The sequence below is a fragment of the Leguminivora glycinivorella genome, chromosome 16 (assembly GCF_023078275.1).
Source record: "Leguminivora glycinivorella isolate SPB_JAAS2020 chromosome 16, LegGlyc_1.1, whole genome shotgun sequence".
Lineage (NCBI taxonomy): Eukaryota > Metazoa > Arthropoda > Insecta > Lepidoptera > Tortricidae > Leguminivora > Leguminivora glycinivorella.
This window is the reverse complement of record NC_062986.1, coordinates 15,928,254-15,946,866: the sequence shown is the minus strand read 5'-3', so window position 1 is coordinate 15,946,866 and position 18,613 is coordinate 15,928,254. Positions and strand designations below refer to the sequence as shown.

General features: G+C 38.0%; 1 protein-coding gene across 3 annotated transcripts; it reads left to right on the top strand.

Moving 5' to 3' along the window:
• The first annotated feature begins 15 nt into the window (after positions 1–15).
• On the top strand, positions 16–16,860 carry LOC125234435 ((Lyso)-N-acylphosphatidylethanolamine lipase). Of its 3 annotated transcripts, none has more exons than XM_048140675.1 (8): positions 25–151; positions 675–704; positions 8,161–8,237; positions 10,173–10,379; positions 10,880–11,054; positions 11,818–12,090; positions 12,451–12,640; positions 13,482–16,860. In XM_048140675.1, exons 2-8 carry the CDS (start codon positions 691–693, stop codon positions 13,683–13,685), a joined length of 1,140 nt encoding a protein of 379 aa, XP_047996632.1. In that variant the 5' UTR covers positions 25–151; positions 675–690; the 3' UTR covers positions 13,686–16,860. The 3 variants fall into 3 exon arrangements, with proteins under 3 accessions (XP_047996631.1, XP_047996632.1, XP_047996633.1); XM_048140676.1 differs by lacking the exon at positions 675–704 and adding an exon at positions 325–442 and having other exon boundaries at positions 35–151; XM_048140674.1 differs by lacking the exon at positions 675–704 and having other exon boundaries at positions 16–151.
• The last annotated feature ends 1,753 nt before the right edge of the window (positions 16,861–18,613 follow it).

The window sequence follows — 18,613 nt, the reverse complement described above, 5'->3', positions numbered from 1 at the left end:
AACATTTTTCAGTCATTTATTTTGCGCATCACTGATAGAAGTCAATGATATCGGCAGTATTTTAAATTTAAGCCTTTTAGTGATATGTTTACTGGCTCCCAAGCCACCGCCAAATGGGTAGTGAACTGAATGTGACGACAAGCGAAACCAGGTGAGTTTACACAGCCAAATTTAATGTTCATCATTTCGTTTCAGGATTAGAATTTAGTAATTAAATGTATTGCACAACCTACATACAGATTACAGATATTATGTATTATTGGTTTATGAGTTCACGTTCGTTCATGTTGTTGGTTTCATGTACATCTCATGTTGGCTTCGTAGGAGTGCAGGCTGCATGCTCACACATACCCTGTACCAGTAATGCCGGGGCCCAGTTTTGTAAAAGCTGGAGCCTGTATCATCATCACTTCATTTTTCACATCATTATTATCTTTATGAGGTAATATTTAAGTTTTATTCTTCTTTTTAATCATTTATTTTACTATACTGAATAATTTGAAAAACTTTTAGAAACAATATAAAATCTAAATATTTTAAAGTTTATTACAGATATCAACTATGGATTTTAAAACTTTATAATAGTTCCAACATTTTATTGCATTGCATTACATTGCCCATTTATTTCAACATTTCTTTGTTAAATCATTTTTGAATGTATTGTCAATTTTCAGATTATTTTAGTCTTCAATGGGGGTTGACAAGCAAGTGATCTTGTGTGTTGTGTCTGTGATTAGTTGATGTTGTTTGCTTCTGTTTATATTTTAATTTATCCATTAAATCCCTGATTAAATACACATTTATACATGTATATTGCATATACAATTGACAGGCTTCTGTATTTGTACTGTGGGTCCTTTGTATTAAAAAAAAAAAAAATCAATCTTGGTCAGTTTATAATTTAATAAAAAAGACTCTTTAGTTACTTCATTTTTTAAAAGATGAGAGTTGATGTTTGAATGCTGAAAGTTAAAAACTTAAATATGAAATTTTATTTACAAAAGACTATGCTAATATAAATAACCTATTTTGCAATGCGAGGGAATCATTTAGTTTATGTATGAGTTTTTAAAATTACCAAACTTCATCTTTTACATTATACCTATTCTTTAGCTATTATAAAACATTTCCTCCAACCAAAACCTGGGGTAGGTAATAAACTTCTAATATAATCTTATGCATGATAATGTAGTTTATTGATTTTTATCTCTTTTACCCATATAATGATCAAGTGTTCATTTAATGCTGAATCATGATTAACAAGCATAACAGTCAATAGTCATTGTTTGTTACTTTGAATTATTTTTGTGAGTTCATTCTTGTATTTTTTTTTTTTTTTATTATTATAAATGGAAGCTTAATCTTGGCCACAGACCGGCCGAAGGCAAAGACGTGGCCTACGATGGAGTGAGCTCGCCCAGAAGATTAGAGAGATTAAACACCGTATTTGTGAGAGATTTCACAAATTGATGTTTTATGACAATATGATTCCAAATTCCAATGAATTGATATTCAAACAAGTTTAGTATGTACATAAATGAAATATAATACAGATATAGGTGACATAAAATTTTATACAGGCTGAAATAAGAAGGACCATTCAAACTTTGCATAGTGACTTTTGGAGGTCATAATGAATGTTTTACTATGGGACCGATATTAAAAAATCAGTTGGCCCAAGCTGGATCCAAACTGCCAAAGATAGGGACATGTGGAAATCGATGGAGGAGGCCTTCACCCAAAAAGGGTCTAATGAACCAGCATAATTAAATAAAAATTAATGTAAAAAAACTATAATAATGCAATTAGAATAAAAGCCTTTTTTTATTTTTTATGGGACCGATGCTGCTGAAATCGCGAAAAAATTTTGGCTGTTCCATAGAAATGAGCGGCGTCATGACAGTTGAAATGTATGAAACAGCAAAATTTTTTTGTGATTTCAGCATTGGTCTATACTAAATGTTGTTCATTATGACCTCAAAAGTCACTATGCAATGTTTGAACGGTTGACAGTCCTTTTTATTTCACCGTGTAGATAATAGTGCATTTACGATACAAGTGCGTAAAAAGGAAGTGCTCCCTTCGTTCGTGTTTTAATTTAAATCGCCACTCGTTTCGAATTTCATTTTCGCACGTGTATCGTACGACGTTTTTCAGTACAGAAGAGCCTTTAAAGTTTCGACCTAGCATATAATGAACCACTTCTCGCACTAGTGCGTAAAAAAACACCGTCTGTACTGAAATAGTACATTACGTAAAAAATTTTTCAGTACAGATGGTGTTTTTTTACGCACTAGTGCGAAGAAAGTGTTCATCATATGCGGGTCAAAACTTCGGAAACTGTCTGTATGAAAAACGTCGTACGATACTTGCGAAAAAATTTCGTAACTCGTGTCGATTTAAAACACTCCCTTCGGTCGTGTGTTTAATTTATCGCCACTCGTTTCGAACTTCCTTTTTTACGCACTTGTATCGTAATGTACTATTATATGATTCATTAAACACATATAAATCTTATGAGATGTAATGAAATTCAGAGTTGCAGAAGTTTTTTTTTTTTTACTATGTATTGTATGCTTCATTTTGTCCCTAATTCATTAACCATTAAAAAAAAGCGTGTTACAAAACACGGAGAAACTAAAAAGCCAAAAATAATAAACCTTCGAATTCAGATTTCTTATCGGATTGCAATAATCTAAACATCCAAATTATAAACAAATCAATTATTTTTGTAGTCGGTACCAGACCTGTTCGTCGCCTTGCTATTTCCTGTTTGCCCCACCCAACCATACGCAGGCTGGCCCCGACTCCAAAAATAATTGATTTGTTTATAATTTGGATGTTTAGATTATTGCAATCCGATAAAAATCTGAATTCGAAAGGTTTATTATTTTTGGCTTTTTTAGTTTCTCCGTGTTTTGTAACACGCTTTTTTTGAAAGGCGGTTTTATTTTTTGTTAAAAAGTTAATTTATTTGTTGATTTTTAGTGGTTCCTAGTGATATTATATGTATCAGTCCGAATATGTGTACAGTAGTGAAAGAATTATCCTTTAACTCCTAACCGTTGAGGAGTTGACCTTCCATCATCAGCTCAGCCACATAAAATTATTACCATCAGGCGTAAATACTGGTGTACCTTTGAAAAATACACTAAGAACATTACATGTGCCTATAACATTTGAAGAGTTCCCTCGATTTCTCCAAGATCCCATCATCAGACCCCGACTTGGTGCCAATGGGACCATCTCGGGGTTATACCCGTTCGATCAAAAAAAAATTTTGAAAATCGGTCCACGATCCTCGGAGATATCGAGTAACATACATACAAAAAAAATTAAAAAAAAAAAAAAAAAAAAAAAAAACATTCAGTCGAATTGAGAACCTCCTCCTTTTTTGAAGTTTAAAAATAGGTACTAAAGTTGCGCACTATCGAATTGAGAACATGTTGCTCAACTCCTTTTTTGAAGTCGGTTAAATAGAGTCAAGGTCTAAAATCGACTGGGAAATTGTGCCGAAAATATACTTATATGTGCACAAACTTATTCTTACATTGTATATAATACATATTTTCGGTCCTTTATTAACATATATTAGTTTATTTTTGGGCAAATCATTTCTGAAATAGTGCAATTACTTGATTAAGAGCATTGCGTAATATCGAATCGTGACTTCGATTAAAAATAACTTCAGTCAAGGCAAACTCTGAAAAACAATCTGCAACTGTACAACATTTAATTGTGCACTCAATGTCATTTAAAATTGGATTTTTTATAGAAATCTCCACCGAATGTGACCCCTTTCTCATTGCACATTTAACAAAAAATAAAACTGGCCAAGAGCGTGTCGGGCCACGCTCAGTGTAGGGTTCCGTAGTTTTCCGTATTTTTCTCAAAAACTACTGAACCTATCAAGTTCAAAACAATTTTCCTAGAAAGTCTTTATAAAGTTCTACTTTTGTGATTTTTTTCATATTTTTTAAACATATGGTTCAAAAAGTTAGAGGGGGGGGGACGCACTTTTTTTTCCTTTAGGAGCGATTATTTCCGAAAATATTAATATTATCAAAAACGATCTTAGTAAACCCTTATTCATTTTTAAATACCTATCCAACAATATATCACACGTTGGGGTTGGAATGAAAAAAAAATCAGCCCCCACTTTACATGTAGGGGGGGTACCCTAATAAAACATTTTTTTCCATTTTTTATTTTTGCACTTTGTTGGCGTGATTGATATACATATTGGTACCAAATTTCAGCTTTCTAGTGCTAACGGTTACTGAGATTATCCGCGGACGGACGGACGGACGGACGGACAGACGAACATGGCGAAACTATAAGGGTTCCTAGTTGACTACGGAACCCTAAAAACGTACAAACATACATAAAATCATGACTGTATTCCCATAAGGGATAGGCACAGCGCATGACACTAGTCAACTATCTGTCTTACCCTTACCAATTAAGAGGTTCAAGAAACAAAATGTGATATTACATTGACAGGTTGCAATAGGCGTATTCCAATATTAGTGAGAGCTTTGACAGCTCCGATATGACGGCAGTTGTATGACACCAAGAAAAAGGGGGGGGGGGGGTGAAATTATTTTCTCGTCACCATTTTTTTGGTCCTCACTGGCAATTTACGTTGAATCCCAGAAACTCAAAATTCAAATTCTGTGATTATAATTACATTGATAGTTAAGCTAGGAACATACTACGCGGACGTCCGCCGTCGCGCGACCGCGGCGCGGATCTAGACAATGAATATACACCGTGCAAACTATCGGTCGTCGGTCGTGGACGTGGCCTTGAGCGCACGGGCGTCCGATCGAAATCTGGCTCGCTGGATGTTTTGGTCAGCCGAAGCCACTTCCCAGAGACCGTGCACACTGATCGGTCGCGGTCGCGCGAACGCGGACGTCCGTGTAGTATGTTCCTAGCTTTATCCACATAATTATCATTTGTCCTTGTGCTATTGAGGTTTGAGCGGTTTCATGTGCTCTGCCTACCCCGTTTGGTAATACAAGCTTGAGTTTATGTATGTATGTATGTATAATGATTCTTTGTATTGAATGGATGAAATAGACGGACTTGAACATTGCACTGAAGTGCGATGATAATGATTCATTAGGTACGCTGTAATCAGAATAATCAGAAGGAACAAAAGATAATTGTGCAATAAAATGGTGTCATAAATTAGGTTATTACATTAGGTATGTCTGATTTTAACTTCCGGCATTCTGCTGACTTATTTTTTAACTCTCGACGCAAAAACGACGGGGTGTTATAAGTTTGACGTGTCTGTCTGTAAGTGGCATCGTAGCTCCCGAACGGATGAACCGATTTCGATTTCGTTTTTTTTGTTTGAAAGCTGAGTTATTTAAGTAGGTAGATAAATATATAGATTTATAATATCATCAGATCCTCGGATTAGCACCTAGGATAACATAACAAGTGTAGGTATTTTTTATGGGATAGGAGGCAAACGAGCAGACAGATGATAAGCGATCACTGCTGCCCATGGACACCCGAAACAACAGAAGTGTTTTAGGTGCGTACCTATACTTAAAAAAAAAAGTATGAGACTACATTTTTTAAGTGTGAATAAAACCTAACATCGTAATTTTAATATGTTACATACAGCAATATTAAAAAAATGGAGAGACAAAACTCCTTGTAATTTAGAAAGCTGCTCGCAATATTTCACAAAAATAACTAGTTTATGACTTGTAAAGTACAAGGAAACATAAACGAAAGAATTTTTGAAATGAAATAAAATTTATTCGAAACAACACGTTACATCTTGGCAGTTACATCAGTGGTTAATGTTTAAGTACAGTTTGTTGTTCCAAAGAGGATGCCACCAAGCTTACAGCTAGGAACATACTACGCGGACGTCCGCCGTCGAGCGACCGCGACCGATCAGTGTGCACGGTCTTCGGGACGAGGCTTCTGCTGACCAAAACATCCAGCGAGCCAGATTTCGATTTCGATCGGACATCCATGCGCTCAAGGCCACGTCTACGACCGTCGACCGATAGTTTGCACGGTTAAGTGTATATATTCATTGTCCAGATCCGCGTCCGCGGTCGCGCGACGACGAACGTCCACGTAATATGTTCCTAGCTTAAGCGGAGACACTGTTGTCCTACTAGTTCGGTCATAATAACCTAACCTCAAAATTAAAATTTTGAAAAAACCCCTGACCGCGACATAGTGGACCGATTTTCATGAAATGATTTTCATGGCTAACAACACTCCCGAAGTCCCGACTAGTTCAGCTTTCAAACAAAAAAAAAAAAATCTAAATCGGTTCATCCGTTCGAGAACTACGATGCGACAGACAGACACGTTAAACTTTATAATATAACACCCCGCCGTTTTTGCGTCGGGGGTTAAAAAAATCCTGTATTGGTTTGAAACATCGTCTAGGATCTAATAGGTGTTTAAAAATAGTCCCCGCGACTGAATCGCTTATCTAGATTGCTTGATGATTGCCCATAAACCCAACCCCACTTGTGGTATCTAGGCTGAAATATGCCGTTGACGAATCCTTTATGTGCTTGATACAAGGTTTATAATGGCTTGGTTTGTACGCCAGTTTGAAGACACAAATAGACACGTGTATAAATAACCGGAGTTTCAGGCACTTCCTATAGCGGAATCTCATAGTGGAATCCATCTGTTTAACGAGAATCATGACCGACTATGATTGAACCATGATTCAATAGATATACGTATAAGGTAAGGCACAGCATGACAAATTTGATCTCAACTGGGGTCAAATGTAACCGGTCCATGTTTTACAATGTTTGCATTATTAAATATTAGTGTCCACCGTTTATATATGGTAGGCGTCTTCAGTGGATACATGTAGAACTCAACATCATTTTATTTATGTTTTACATTTGTCTCAGTGTGTTTTGCATTTATTTCGTAAATTTAACTCCGATAAATTGTTACATACATACAATCACGCCTGTATCCCATGAAGGGGTAGGCATCAAAGCACATGAAACTACTCAAGTTTCAGTGCCACTCTTGGCAAATAAGGGGTCTATAGAAAACGAAAAGAGATAAATTGTTATAATTTACAATCTGACAATATGCTCTCTACTCGCGCTTGACCGCGTGCGTACGCGAGGCACCCACCGTTGCTTAGCAACGGAGAGTACAACAGATCAAAATATTTAAATGAATGAAAAATAAAGTAAAATTTTAGTTCAATTATATGATTTATCTGCTTTTTTGAACATTACATTTAATTTATATGCAATATTTTCGTGTTTGTTTTCGTTCAAAAAGTGTTTGTTATCAAAAACAAATGATTTAATATGAATAATCTGATGTAGATCAAGATACACTACTGGTCGCACCTCCGCCGGTTGAAGGTTTTGCCTTATAACTGTTTCAGAGGAATTTTTATTTATTAAGGTTTATTTTTCTCTCAAATGTGATGAAAAACATTGTGTGTAACTCAGGAAATATGGACATTAAAGACTTGTGTCTATTATTCACTCCTGCCTGCGGCAGTCGTGAATAATAACACGCGTCTTTAATGTCCCCCCTTACCTCCCTTGTTGCACAATGTACTATTATTCTATCGATTCCTTTTATGTATTTCGAAAATGAAGCGCTGGATTAGGGCGGACAAAACTGCAAACGTAAAAAATTGGAGCACATATGTACTCGTACCTAAACTGTAGGTATAATATATATATATATATAAAAACAAAGCTTATATAGAGCATGAATGTCTTGGCTTGACTTATTTACTAACGCATTATCTAAACTACATAGCATGTGAAACTAAAACCTGTTTTACTCTGTGTGTTTTTGCTATTTTATATGTATATGATGTGTAATTCACATTTTTCAAGACCGCATAACACCTCCTGTCCCAATTGATTATCATCATTCAATTAAAGATGTTTCATTCTAAAAAAAAAACCAATCGACAAGACACAGGTTACTTTAGGTTAATGAATCACACAAACACGACACAACAACAGCACAGCTGGAGCCTTCTACTTCATCCCCACGATGCTCAATGCGATCGCAGATAAACCTCACGTGTGTTGTACTCCTAACCTAAGGCCCTCCAAATCGTTTGATTTTCTTGTTTACTTGATTAATATATAAAATATTTTTGTGTTGCAGTTGGACGGGAGGGTGGTTCAGCTGGACGCGTCAGTCCGACACGATGCTACGAAACATTGAGAAGAGGATATTGTCATGTGAGACTTATGTGTTTTGCGAATTCCAATAGTTTTAAATTGAAACTTGTAGAGGAAAAATATCTTTTGGCTAAGTGCGTTTTCACATTATCCGATCCGATATCGGATACATACATACATACAATCACGCCTGTATCCCATGAAGGGGTAGGCAGAGCACATGAAACCACTCAAGTTTCAGTGCCACTATTGGCAAATAAGGGGTTGAAAGAAAACGAAACTGTGACATTGCAGTGACAGGTTGCCAGCCTCTCGCCTACGACACAATTTAACCCATATCCCACAGTCGCCTTCTACGACACCCACGGGAAGAAAGGGGTGGTGAAATTCTTAACCCGTCACCACACCGGCCGGTATTGGATGTCGGACTGAAATCCCATACATTACAGGCGCCATCTTGGATTTTTTATATTAAAATTCTCCTGACTTCCGATATCGGATCGGATAATGTGAAAACGGACTAAGGCTGATGCACCGCTGCACGACTAACTTATACTAACGTGAAACTTGTAACCAGCACCAGTAAGGCACGATGTCGGCCGCCTTCGTGCAGGGTCTGCACTCTCGGCAAATGTAGTTTAAGTACTTGTATTTTATTGTAAGGTACAGCGGGACAAATCTCGACTGGGGGCCAAATTTAACTGGTCAATATTTTCCATGTTTTACAATGTTTGCATAATTAAATAGTGTCCACCGGTTATACATATAAATGGTAGGCGTGTTCAGTGGATACATGTAGAACTCAACATCATAGTGTAATAATGGAAAAAATAGATCACTTACAATTTAGATTTGCCCCCAGTTTAGATTTGCCTTGCAGTACCTTATAAAATTATCCCGTCCGGGGCGCTGTCGCTAGATCACAGATTCTACTAATCATCTGCAAAGATGTTGTGATGCTACGCGATGTACGTAAGCATTAAACTCAATCAGGAACCTACACTTGTGTATATACTTAATGTCAGATGTTTGCGCTGTAAAGCTACATTACACCTAATGAGGAGGCACACTGACATTTTATCCCTCCAGGCGGCGCCTGTGCAAGTGTCTAGGAATGTCACTGTCATTCATAAGTGAGAGAGAGAAAAAACATGTCATCTTCTCGCTCTCACGTATGGTATGGACTAATAGGGTGGCGCCATCTGTCATAACCTTTGAGTGTGCCTCCTCATTGACCTAAAAGTTACGATGTAGTACGGAAGTAAATTTTCTCGAATTATTACAATAAAGGACACCTAGTTAGCGATCCGAATTGCGATAATCTTATCTTTGTCCTCTGCGGTTAGCGCTGTCCGATTAATTATATCTTTTCTATGCAAAGATAAATAGAAATAAGCGATACCAATCTAAATAGATTAATAACCTTCTAAGTAGTACTATGTGGAAGTCCGTTGAGGGGGGTATCACTTATTAAAAAAATGCGCTTGGATTTCGCGGGAAGGATAATTTGTTCCTTTTGTACAGTCAGAAACAAAATTAGATATTTGACTACAGCCAAAGTGCAAAACGTTTGTATAGAATAGACGACCTGAATGTACAGGCAAAAAATTCATGTATACATATTTTGGCACTTCAAACGTATGTATATTTTTATTGCTGACTGTATTGTATATAGGTATTTAACGTTAAAGCAATTTGGTTTTCACTTTCTCAGTGTAACAGGAACATTTCATTTTTGTTCAGTGGCCGATGGAAAAAAAACTATAAATAAATAAATAGATAAATAAATATTATAGGACATTCTTACACAGATTGACTGAGCCCCACGGTAAGCTCAAGAAGGCTTGTGTTGTGGGTACTCAGACAACGATATACATAATATACAAATACTTGTATACATACAAAACGTCCATGATTCGGGAACAAAATAAATATTACAATAAGATAAGAACCTAAAAACGCGCTTCTCCAAAAATAATGCTCTCTCTCCTCTAGGCCTGAAGACAGCATACAAGCGGTTCTACGTGGACATCGGGTCCGTAGTGGGTCAAAGCGACAGAATATGGACCATTTCCTTGAACGACGAGGCGCCAGCGACGCCTCTAGTGATGTTGCACGGGATGGGGGCTGGGGTTGCGCTGTGGTGTCCTAATCTTGACGTCCTGGCTGCCAACAGACCGGTGTACGCCATCGACTTGCTGGGTAAGACAGTTCTTCTATAGTTCATGGTGGAAAAGTGACAGAATATGAACTATTTCGTTGAACGACGGGCGCCAGCGACGCCGCTAGTAATGTTACACGGCATGGGGGCTGGGGTTGTGCTATGGTGCCCTAATCTTGATGTGCTGGCTGCTAACAGACCGGTGTACACCATCGATTTGTTAGGTAAGATAAAACAGTTCTTCTATAGTTCATGGTGGATGAGTGACAGTATGTGAGCTATGTCCTTGAATGACGAGGCGCCAGGCATCCCTCTAAACGTGTGTTCTTTGGCAGAACAGAGCGAGCGTGTAATCCATGGCGTATTTGCCCGTTCCATGAAAGATAAAGATCATTTGCATGTAAACATCCTTTGAATCCATGGTTAAAAATTTAAACGCTACTGAGAATTGGACCACGCATACTTTTATAAACACTAAAACCAGCCTTATCTGGAATTTTATCCTTATATTCTTGAGCATTCACGATGTTTTCTCCCACAGGTTTCGGCCGCAGCTCTCGCCCCAAGTTCGCAACAGACGCAGAAAAGGTGGAGGCGCAGTGGGTGGAATCCGTCGAGGAGTGGCGCCGGGAGGTCAACATCAGGCAGTTCATCCTGCTGGGCCACAGTCTCGGCGGGTACATCGCCACGGCGTACGCGCTCAAGTACCCTGAGAGGTGAGTGGCGGGGAGGATGGAATCTGTCGAGGAGTGGCGCCGGGAGGTCAACATCAGGCAGTTCATCCTGCTGGGGCACAGTCTCGGCGGGTACATCGCCACGGCGTACGCGCTCAAGTACCCTGAGAGGTTAGTAAAATAATCAGCCCGAATTAGTCCACATTGCGGAGTGTCCATTTGTAAACCTCAAAGTCGTTCAACTGAACAGTGATGACATCTTTCTAACTGAATATTCGTGGTTAGTCTAATATAGCATAGACTTTATAGACAATTAGACAGCGTCTATAAAGGCAGATTTTGACCTATAAAATTACAAATGGAACCTGATTCACAAGCACAGTACAAACTTACAACTGAAGAGTGTATTTGTACAAAAATAAGTCATAGATCCGATTCCGTATTATCATCATCTAAGGGCTTGGAGTTCTTTGAAATCCAATTGGCGGAAATTTTATGCAAGGTTTATAAATAAATAAATATTATAGGACATTCTTACACAGATTGACTGAGTCCCTCGGTAAGCTCAAGAAGGCTTGTGTTGTGGGTACTCAGACAACGATATATATAATATACAAATACTTATATACATAGAAAACATCCATGGCTCGGGAACAAATATCTGTGCTCATCACACAAATAAATGCCCTTACCGGGATTCGAATCCGGGACCGCGGCGTAGCAGGCAGGGTCACTACCGACTGCGCCAGACCAGTCGTCAAAAGGTTTGGTGGAACTATTCAGTAAAAACACATGTTCCTTCCAGAGTCCAACACCTCATCCTAGCCGACCCCTGGGGCTTCACCGAGAAGCCCGCGAACATCCACGAAAAGTACCAGATCCCACTGTGGGTGCGCGCCGTCGCCACCGCCGTGTCCCCTCTCAACCCCCTGTGGGCAGTCCGCGTTGCCGGCCCGGCCGGGAAGTGGCTGATCAGCAAGACGAGACCAGACTTATCTAGGAAGTACTTGAACTATCTGCCGGATGCGGAGACGGTTATACCGGATTATATACATCAGTGCAACGCACAGACTCCTAGGTGAGGCTATATTTTTCTCTAGATTTGCACTTTTTTTTAAACTGACGGAACCAAACATCCTGCCCAGATCACACCTACCTTAAGATTGAATAGAAAGTCAATAAAGACATTATTATCAATTTATTATACCTTCAAATCAAGAGCGAACAGGCATCTTCTGGGCGAGCTCACTTCATCATAGGCCACGTCTTTGCCTTTGGCTAGTCTGTGGCCAAGAGTAAACAATATCTAAAAGTAAAAAATATCTAAAAGTTATTTCAAGCACCTTAGTATCTAAATCATATGTATCCGTTGTACGAATGTCTTGACTTATTAATAATCCTTTTATCAGACGAACTAATGAAATCTTTATTTTCTCAGCGGCGAAAGTGCGTTTCACACACTAATGCACGGCTTCGGCTGGGCCAAGAACCCGATGGTCAAACGAGTGTCGAAACTGGACGCCAACCTCCCTGTTACTGTCTTGTATGGCAGTCGGTCCTGGGTGGACAATAGTACGGGGCAGATGCTGGCTGAACAGCGGCAGAGTCCTCAAAATACATACGTACAGGTGTGTATCCACTATTTGTCTTTTTTTTTCAATAAGTTTGCTGTCTCCTGTATATCAGGCGCTTCTATGTTAAGAACCCTATGGTGAAGTGTGTCTAAACTGGACGCGAACTGACTGACTGGCAGTCGGTCTTGGGTCGACAATAGCACGGGGCAGATGCTGGCTGAATAACGGCAGAGTCCTCAAAACATACGTACAAGTGAGTCACCCCTGTTATTAGCAGTAAGGTTGCTTTGTTAGTCCTGTATAGCAGACGTTTCTGTATCAAAAACCCTATGGTGAAGTGTCCAAACTAGACGCCAACCTACCCCAGTTATACAGTCGACTGACAAATGTTACCAGCACTCCAGCACCTTTCATAAAATAGTGAAGTTTTCACATGCATATTAGAAAGGTAAACAGTATGGCTAGATGATCGACATTTCGTCACTACTTTTAAAAAAACTTGTATCTTCGTCTGTCAATGAAAAGAAAATTGTAGTAAGTATGTATGGAATGCATATAGACTTACTGCGTTTTAACTTTGAGAAGCAGCATGAGATACGAGATTTTTTAAAAGTAGTGACGATTTATATGTCTGTAGTACTAAGGTTGAGAATGTAACTGCTCTCTACAGTGGGGTCTTGTGTACGAACAGTCATATGCATATGAGAAAGATATATTTGTAAACAATCATATCGGCACTACTTTGAAAAAAACTTGTATCTTCTTCTGTAAATGAAGAGAAAAATGTATTAAGTATGTATGGAATGCATATAGACTTACTACGTTTTGTCTTTGAGGAGCAGTGTGAGATACGAGATTTTTTCAAAGTAGTGACGATATGTCTCTTCCATTGTAGGTGATAAACGGCGCCGGGCACCACGTGTACCTAGACAAGCCCGAGCTCTTCAACAAGTACGTGCTCGAGGCGTGCGCGCGCACCGACGGCCCCAACCCCGCCCGCCTCGCCATCGAACCCGCGAGACCCGAACCCGAGCCGAGACCCGAGCCGAACCCCGACCGAGCGGGCGACGAGCGAACACCGAACAACACGGCTTCTTGATCCTAGCCGTATCTCTATTGCTGAGCACGGAGCAAGTTTCAAGGTTGTTTGCTTTATTGAAGCCTGATTACCGTGACTGTACATGAGCTGGCACGGATGGAATGAGTGAATGAAAATCATATTAATACGGTCAAACTTTGTCACTAGAAAAAGGCGCGAAATTCAAATTTTCTATAGAATAATAAACATTCGCGTCAACATTTTTTAAATTTGCCGCTTTTTTCTAATGACGAAAACTGCTTGACAGACTATACTATGTTAGTAGTACCCCATTGACCAATAAAATGGTGTTTTTGACTGTATATGACTCATACAAAGAAAGTTTCGTTCATTCTATTCGTGCCAGCTATCGTGAATCAACTAAACTACATAGTTTAAATATACTAAATGCAGTAACTTCTAGGCATTAACTGGCAATTGAAACACGGTAGTCAGGCTCAAATCGGGTGCTGAAAATACTGTAATTTTGAAGTTTTCGTCCAAGTAGGCCTATGAGTCAGTCGTGCTTTAAGATTTGTAACTATTCTGCCGTATCGAGCGTAAATGTTACAATTTGAGATATTACTAAGGCTGTCATAAGTATTAGAAAATTCATGCTCAGACTTTAAGGTTTTTTAATGTAATAAGTCTTTAAATAATGCTGTAGCATTAGTAAGTATCTATTGCTTGAAAATTATGTGTCTTGATTGTCACGAATTAATAATTTAAATACTAAAATAATGTAGTTATTGACTACGGGGCCATGGTCGCTAACTTTTCTTTATCAGACGAAGCTACAGGCGCTACAGCACGCAGTGAGATAGGCACTCTTCGCTGGACTAGGCGCGCTAGAATATAAATAGATATATTATTTATTTTTAGAAATAGGGAATAGATAGATTAATTTATTAGACGTTTTATGCCTATATAACATCCTTAGGAACAGTTGCAACTTGCAACCATGATTTACAGCTCAGCGTACTTCTGCAAATGCAATATGAAACTTTCCATAGAATAAAATAAACGAACGCTTCTCTTTGACCACAAAACGCGTCGCATAAGATAGGCGTGTTATCCAAATGGTTATAATATATTAGGCAGTTTGGTGCATCGACCTAGCCAATCTTTCGTCAAAAACTTGATACTTTAGAGCTTTTTCACATTATACGATCCGATATCGGATGTAGGAAGGATGTCAAAGGCCTAGAACATGGCACATTTAATATACATGTACGATATCGATCCGATACCGGATCGGATAATGTGAAAAGGTAATCACGAACTACGACAACACGTCGGGAATTCAATGTAATATAAACTTTGATTCTTAGATAATATAATAGTGTTCTTTACCAATACTAGGTATTATGTATTTCAATACCTTGCATACGTGTTGCTAGCTCTTCTTGACCAAATACTAGCATAATTAAATAAGAGTACGTAAGTTGCCTTTCTTTAAAAACCTGCAAAAACTTAATATTATCTCTTTATTAGAACTTTCACATAATATTAAGGTAACAGTTTATTTAGACGTAAAGTAATTGTTTACTGGACTCACTGGAGTGTTTATACGCAATTTTAATGTTATTTTATTAAATTGTATACGAAAACACAAACAACACTGCCGGTCTAAAAGTACATCTTAAAATTCACAAAATTATGTGTATATGAAATTGTTGATTTAAAAACTAAAAAAAAGTAAGTGTTGTTGTATTACACTTATACGAGTACGCACCCACCTCCCTAGCGCAAGAGATAAATTAACAATTAGAATAAGTGTGTTTTTGAACCATCATGTAAAGTAATAAGTACTAAATTTGTTAGTTTTGAGTTGTTATGTTAAAATATTTCACTAATATTTTAATAATAAAATATAAATAAGAGTTATTTTTTCCCCGCGTACATTATAGACATAGGACCGTCAGTTTCTCACGTAAGGGTCACGGCCTTATTCCAAAGTTATGATATTGACAATTTAGAGTTGGACAGTAAATGTTAATTACTATTCGTAACCTGTGCATATGTTAATGAGTAATCCCATGTATTCGCCTTTCTCTAAATTGCAAGTTTACAACTATACACGTAACTCAGGTTCTCCATATTTAGGGTAGTGCCATATAACATTGTTGTTATCCAAGTTCCAAGTCCGCTCATATGAACTATACTTTCCATGTATGTTTTTATCCTTGGAATAATTTGTACCCTTATCCGTTTAATACATTCAGTGCCATCGCGTAGTTACCGGCAATAATATCCCATAAAAGGTAGGCCGCGAAAATATCGAACATAATCGTATTTGTAGATCCATAAGTGCTCATATATTTATGCAGTCTTCTTTTTGTACGTTATTATTGCCGGCGACTGTATTAAACTCTAGGAGCGTAACATGAAGAAATTATTATGTAGCGCAAACAGAGAACCCGATATCGGGTCATTGGCACTGAATGTGTTAACATCTGTAGCCATTCCAAATAGCCCTACTTTAATACATATAAATATAATGTAAAGCTTTAAACGAATTGTGCAATCTTTTGACAGTACATATAGTCGCTCAAAAATTGGTCGGGGAAAGTATAGCAATTGTTTATTGGCAATGTGCGTGGAGTGGCGCTGATTGCCACAAATACACGTAATCTTATGAGTTATAAGCGTGTCTAACTTTAATGCTAACGGCGGTCGTTGGAACTAATTTGACTGCATAAGATTTAAGCTAGGAACATATTACGCGGAGGACGTCCGCCGTCGCGCGACCGCGGACGCGGATCTAGACAATGAATATACCCTTAACCGTGCAAAACTATCGGTCGTCGGTCGTGACCTTGAGCGCACGGACGTCCGATCGAAATCTGGCTCGCTGATTTGGTCAGCCGAAGCCACGTCCCCAAGACGTCCGCGTAGAATGTTCCTAGCTATAACATAGAAAAGCCTACAAAGTGATGGCAGCAATCGCGCAACTAGAATAGAAATTGCTCTGTAACGAAATTGAAAGTTTTTAGTACTTTCGATAGTTCTCCCTGACCAACATCTTTTTTGGATGTTCGATTGACACTGACTTTGTTCTAGCGGGATGCACAAGTATTGTACTTTTGACAATGTTTTTATTAGAGCAAATGTATGTTGAATTGTGTTTGTTATTTGTCCGCAAGCTTTTGATACGCGGTTAGATTTTATGTAAATAAAGATTATTTATTAAAAATCTTATTTTATTGACCACTGAAATAAAACTAATGTAGTATCAAAATAACATGATTTATTGATATGATCAACGTACACAAACAATTATCTTACTTATTAATAAGGTACAAAAGATAAGAATCTCATGCTGTAAATAACAGGAGTTCTGTAGGCACTTACTCTATCAAGATGGAAACGTTAAATGCATTTCAAAATAGAACCGTTTTTCCCCCGAAGGGTAAAAACGGATATTTAGGTTCCTGCCGAAGCTTGAACCACTAATGAGATTAACACCTTCATAACTCGGCCCTAATCGAGTGAATTCCTCGACTAGTAGCGCCATCTGGCGCGCCAGTCAAGTACTAGTGTCGCCCGGTTACCAGCGCTCGGCTGCTTTTTCCTCAGTACCTTTAGCCGGCAAGGCCCTTAAGGTGGTTCAAGCTTCGGCAGGAACCTAAATATCCGTTTTTACCCTTCGGGGGAAAAACGGTTCTATTTAGGTGTCCGTGCCTTCGCTTGAACCACTAATGAGACGTGTTTAAACCTCTGCCGGCGCTGGTTAGGGCGTACTGTGACTGATATACTTTATTTATACAGAAATGTCATAATAAGAAATAAGAAGGTATACAAAGGGATGTTTCAAAATTTAGCTACTAAGGTAGGCTGAGTTGAAACTGACAGCACAGCACAGTTATCCATTATGACTCTATGATGGTGGTGAATCACTTAATTTATATATAACATAAAACCGACAGGAAGCCAGTAGTTAATAGATCGGTATTACAATATTTACGGAAATAAAACCTGTTATTTCATTAACATTTTTGTGAGAAAATATCTGTAGCAACCCAAACTCTGAAGAGCTTCCCTTCATCAATGGGTGTTACATCAACGTCGGCAAAATTTGTCTCACGTTTCCCTTACAACAGTCCTTAGTCAGAACAAGATCATATACATGTTTTTTTGTCTTATAAATTCACCAAGATACTAGTCTTCTTCTGCTTAAGATAACTATAATTATATCATGTAACTATAATACACAATTATATCATAGCACTGCCGTGAGCATTATGACATTATGTTGAAATTTTTATTTTTCATGTAAATTGATTACTGTACCATAAGTAATGCGCCTATATGTATCTCTCAATATGCACATATTATTGTTAGTATACTGAGTAATAAGCAATATTGACATAGCTTAAACATTGTCTTACATAGCCCACTGCCAAATGTCAACATTTCCCAATGCATAATGTGTTATGAATTCTGTATATGAAATATACATTTGCCCAAAACAATTGAAATGGACGCTTGAGTTGGGAGAAATTGCACGCTATCATATGTTAATTTGTAATGTATACCCACATTACGATAATGTATGCGTTACTGCTGGACTGGTAGCAAAACTGCAAATAAGATGATAATACATTTTCGGCTTCTGACTGAATTGATAATACCATGGCCATGATTAGCTAAGGATCCATATAATAAAAGGTAAGCTCCTACTCAAAGTCTTTACGAGAACGGAAACTATGTAAATTTTTCCTATTAAATTAAAATGGGTCAACTGAGCAAAAATCTTTGGGATACAAGCGATTGAAACGAATCAATGATCTAATGAGTCACACATACTTAGGCGAAGATCAAATGAAGGCAATTATTTCTAATTAAATTGACTTTGATACTTCCATGAATATACATGAATGTTAATGCGGGAATCCTCTCTACACTGTACTCGTCAACTTTATTTAGTCTTTTACTATGTCTAGCTA